This window comes from Aegilops tauschii, chromosome 3, assembly GCF_002575655.3.
Source record: "Aegilops tauschii subsp. strangulata cultivar AL8/78 chromosome 3, Aet v6.0, whole genome shotgun sequence".
In the NCBI taxonomy this organism is placed as follows: Eukaryota; Viridiplantae; Streptophyta; class Magnoliopsida; order Poales; family Poaceae; genus Aegilops; species Aegilops tauschii.
Genome location: NC_053037.3, coordinates 347,847,532 through 347,852,105, shown reverse-complemented (window position 1 = coordinate 347,852,105; position 4,574 = coordinate 347,847,532). Strand labels below are relative to the sequence as shown.

Below are 4,574 nucleotides of genomic sequence, written 5' to 3'. Positions count from 1 at the left end.
GTTCATTGTGGTAGGTTCTGCCTCCGAGGATAGTCATGAGTATCCAACGGAAGGGCAGTATCCCACCACCACTCCGTCAGGCAAGCAACCCATTGATCATTTCGATACAAACCCAACTTCTCGCTTCTGCTCTCATTTACTGCATTAAGATATACGCGATTCAAACTACTGTGTGTTGCGGTAGTTGAACCCACTTGGCCATAGCACAAGTATTTTTTGGTCTGACCAAAACATACCAATCGGTGTGACCGAGTTCATTTCCCTGTGAAACCCTAGCAACTCGGAGTCACCGAACTGCACCTCGGTCTGACCGATCTTGCATGTTTACACTCCAAAGTTGCTTCGGTGTCACCGAGTTTGTAATATCGGTAGCTCCAAAATGCATTCTGTAGAAAACTAAAACTAAGTTTTTGACTCAATTGTTTTGCAAAATGGTTGTGCTTTGTGATGCTTATCTACTCTATCTCAACCTATCTATTCACAGGGTCAGCTTTCAATGTCAGAGATGTCAGACAATAGTGACAGGCAGAACAAATCAGAGGAGCAGGCAAATCTGAGTGAGGGCACTAGTCCCTCTAGCAGTTATGATGAGGGTAGCAGAAGCACCCCAAGCAATCTGCCTAAGGCTGCAACTAGGCAGAGGAAGAAGAGAACCTCAAATTCTGAAGATGAGGACTTCGTAATTGATGAGGAGGTCACTTCCAAGAAGAAGGTGATCAAGAAGGAACAAGTTGCTGCTGCTGGCATCAAGCCAGGGATGAAGAAGAAAGCTCCTGATAGAAGAGTTCCCATGTCCAAAGCTAGAGCCTCTACTCAGGAGACAATGGAGTTCTCTCTTGAACCAAGAGAAGAAGAGGCTGCTGGAGGCAAGAAGAGGAAAGAAAGAGTCAAGAAGACCATAGCCAGAGTGATTGGCAGATCATCAATGCTGAGAGATCCAGATGAAGATGATGAGGAAGAAGTAGATGTTGCACCATCTCAGAAATCTCAGAAGTTGATGGGAGATGCTATCAAGTCTGGGGCTGCTCCATCCAAGCCCAAGACCGCTCCCAAGCAATCTTCACAAGCTCAAGCTCCAAAGCCAACTGCACCTAAGAGGAGCACAAGAAATATCCCAGCTGCTGAGAAGAAAAAGGCCCCAGTGCCTGAAGTTTAGGAAGATGGGGAGCAGCAAGTGCTCAGAAAGCTCAAGCCAAAGATACCAGATCATGATGACACTCATCCAATTGCAGAGAACATGAAGTTGAGAAAAGATGCAGGTCTCAGACTATGCTACAAGGAGAAGGACTGTTGTGGATTACAGGTTCCACACCAAGGAGCAGCAAGACTTCTATGAAATAGTGCTGCTGGACAAGAAGCCCATAGTCAGTGACATGAGATGGGTCGACTGGAAGTTCATTGATGACTATGAAGACTACTTCCCTAGAGTTCATGAGAGCTTCAAAATGAATGGAGTTGACATTTTTGTTGGTCAGAAATTGACTAAATGGAATAATGAGATGGTGATGCAGTTTTACTCTACATCTCACTTTTACCCAAATGGCAAGATAGTCTGGATGACTGAGGGTACAAGGTACCAATCTTCTATTGCTGAGTGGGCCAAGCTGATCAATGCCCCTGAAGAGGCTGAGGATGATATAGATGCATATGCCAAGCCCAGGAAAGACCATAACTCCATGGCACACATGTACAAGGAGATTCCTAATTCAGCCTTGGAGACTCACAAGTTTGGGTCCATTTACTATCTGTTGTCAGGGCTGCCTACCATCAACACCATACCGAGGCATACTTTGTTGCCCAACTTAGGAGATGACAGGATGATCAGAAGACATTCAATCAACTTGTTACACATGTTTGATATGCCAGAGAAGTTCAAGGTGATGACCTTGATTGTTGAAACAATTAAGAGGACCGCAGCAGATCAGAAGAGGTCTTGTGGATATGCCCCACACATTCAGATGCTCATCAACTCCAAGATGAGCACGGGCACATATCTGCTAGATAGAGAGCACCTTCCCCTGAGGCTAGACTTTGAGGACAATGTAGTTGTCATGGATGCATCACATCCTACTTCTGTGGAGGCTCAGGAGAAGAGAGAAAAAGCAAAGGCATCAAAGACTTCCAAGATTCCAGATGCCTTAGCTGCAAATCTCAAGACCAAGCAGGATCAGCTCAGCTATCTGCTTGAAGCAACAGTGATAATTGAGAAAGGACTAGCCACCCTGACTTAAAATCAAGAAAGTCTTGAGAGGATCATTGAAACAAAATTTTATGATCTAGACTTGAAGGTCACAGAGATTCAGACTACAGTTGAGCAACTTCAAGAAGAAGTAGAGGACAGGAGAGGAAGAACTATCACAGAGGCATATCAGAGAGTGCCTAGAGCACATAGGTTAGCAGCTGTGTCGGTCAGTGATACGAGAGCTACAACTTCAGCACCTGCAACCACTACCCCAGTTGCCCCTCCAATGGCAACTCCTCCAGTTCCTTAGACATCATCAGAAGCTTTTGCAGATGTTGTCCTCTCCACGCTATCTTCGCACACCGGAGCTCCCAGAGATCGTGCTTAGAGTTCCGCATAGCACTATGCATTTTCAAGCTTTTTGGTAACTTGTTACCAAAGGGGGAGAAAGTGCATAGATCATAGCTTCGAGAGAGAGTGTGTTGCTTTTGTTTGCCTCTTTTGCTACTTGTTTTTGCTTATGTGTTTGCTACTTGTTTTTGCTTGTGTGTTTGCTACAATATTTATTCTTGTGTGTGAGATACTCTTATGATCATGTGTTTGATTATACTATGCTTTAATGTGTGTGCTCAAATGATGATATCTTATTACTTGTGTATGATCAATCATGTTTGTCTTGGTGTTGAGTGCATGCTATTTATATTTTATCATTTTGAGCGCTCCACCAAGATGTATGTGACATGGAAGAGTAACCCATGATCCTAATTGATTGTGCATTTGCATTCAAAAGCAAATATTAAATAATGCACAAATTTAGGGGGAGCTCTTGCTTATCACATACTTCTCAATGCGACGATATATTTCATACATATTATCATTTGTTGAAGCTTTGATCTATATGTTGTCATCAATTACCAAAAAGGGGGAGATTGAAAGTGCAACTAATCCCCGGGTGGTTTTGGTAATTCATAACAACATATAGCTCATTGAACTAATATCCATTCAAGTTGATCATTTCAGAAAGTTCAGTGACTGGCATGGCATGGACTAGAGATGTGGACCCATCAAAATGCTAAGGACAAATATCGGCAAAAAGCTCAAGACTCTTCATTTCTATTTTAGTGATCCAAGATCACATTGAGTCCATAGGAAAAGCCAATACTATTAAAAGGGGATGAGGTGTTGCTTAATGGTCTACTTGCTCAAAATGCTTAGTGATATGCTCCAAAGCCCTCAACCACTTTCTCATATCCAAATATGTCCTAAACCTAAAGTCAAACTCGGCCCCACCGATTTGATCCATCCGGCACCACCGAGTTCACTTGACATAGCCATAGCCAGTAACCCTAATCAATTCGGTCTCACCGATAGGGATTTCGGTCTCACTGAGATGGGATTGCAAACTCTCTATTTCCCTTCATAACATTTCGGTCTCATCGAGATGAGTGATCGGTCCCACAGAGTTTGCAATGCAAACTCTCTGTTTCCCTTTCGTAACGTTTTGGTACCACCGAAAGGAGCGATCGGTCCCACCGAGTTTGCCTGACCAACTCTCTGTTAGCTAATTGCTGAAATCGGTCCCATCGAGTTCACGCAATCGGTCACACCAAGATGAGGTTTTGCCCTAACCATAGCGCATTGGTCCCACCGAGTTGATCATGTCGGTCCCATCGAGAATCCTAACATTCACATTTTGAACTAAATCGATCTCACCGAGTTCACCTATTCGTCTGACCGAGTTGGGTCAAATGTGTGTAATGGTTAGATTTTGTGTGGAGGCTATATATACCCCTCCACCCCTTCTCTATTCAAGAGAGAGTCATCAGAATGTGCCTACACTTCCAATACCCATTTTCTGAGAGAGAACCACTTACTCATGTGTTGAGACCAAGACATTCTAATCCAACCACAAGAATCTTGATCTCTAGCCTTCCCCAAGTTGCTTTGCACTCAAATCATCTTTCCACCATAGCCAAATCTATGTGAGAGAGTTGAGTGTTGGGGAGACTATCATTTGAAGCACAAGAGCAAGGAGTTCATCATCAACACACCATCTATTACCTTTTGGAGAGTGGTGTCTCCTAGATTGGTTAGGTGTCATTTGGGAGCCTCCGTCAAGATTGTGGAGTGGAACCAAGGAGTTTGTAAGGGCAAGGAGATCACCTACTTCGTGAAGATCTACCCAAGTGAGGCAAGTCCATCATGGGCGATGGCCATGGTGGGATAGACAAGGTTGCTTCTTCGTGGACCCTTCGTGAGTGGAGCCCTCCGTGCACTCGCGCAACCGTTACCCTTCGTGGGTTGAAGTCTCCATCAACGTGGACGTACAATAGCACCACCTATCGGAACCATGCCAAAAATCTCCGTGTCTACATTGTGTTTGCCTTTCCAA

At 44.2% G+C, this 4,574-nt stretch overlaps 1 protein-coding gene across 1 annotated transcript; it reads left to right on the top strand.

Moving 5' to 3' along the window:
• The first annotated feature begins 505 nt into the window (after window positions 1-505).
• LOC109774210 (uncharacterized) lies at window positions 506-1,156 on the top strand. The gene has a single exon (XM_020332919.1). It carries the CDS (start codon window positions 506-508, stop codon window positions 1,154-1,156), a length of 651 nt encoding a protein of 216 aa, XP_020188508.1.
• The last annotated feature ends 3,418 nt before the right edge of the window (window positions 1,157-4,574 follow it).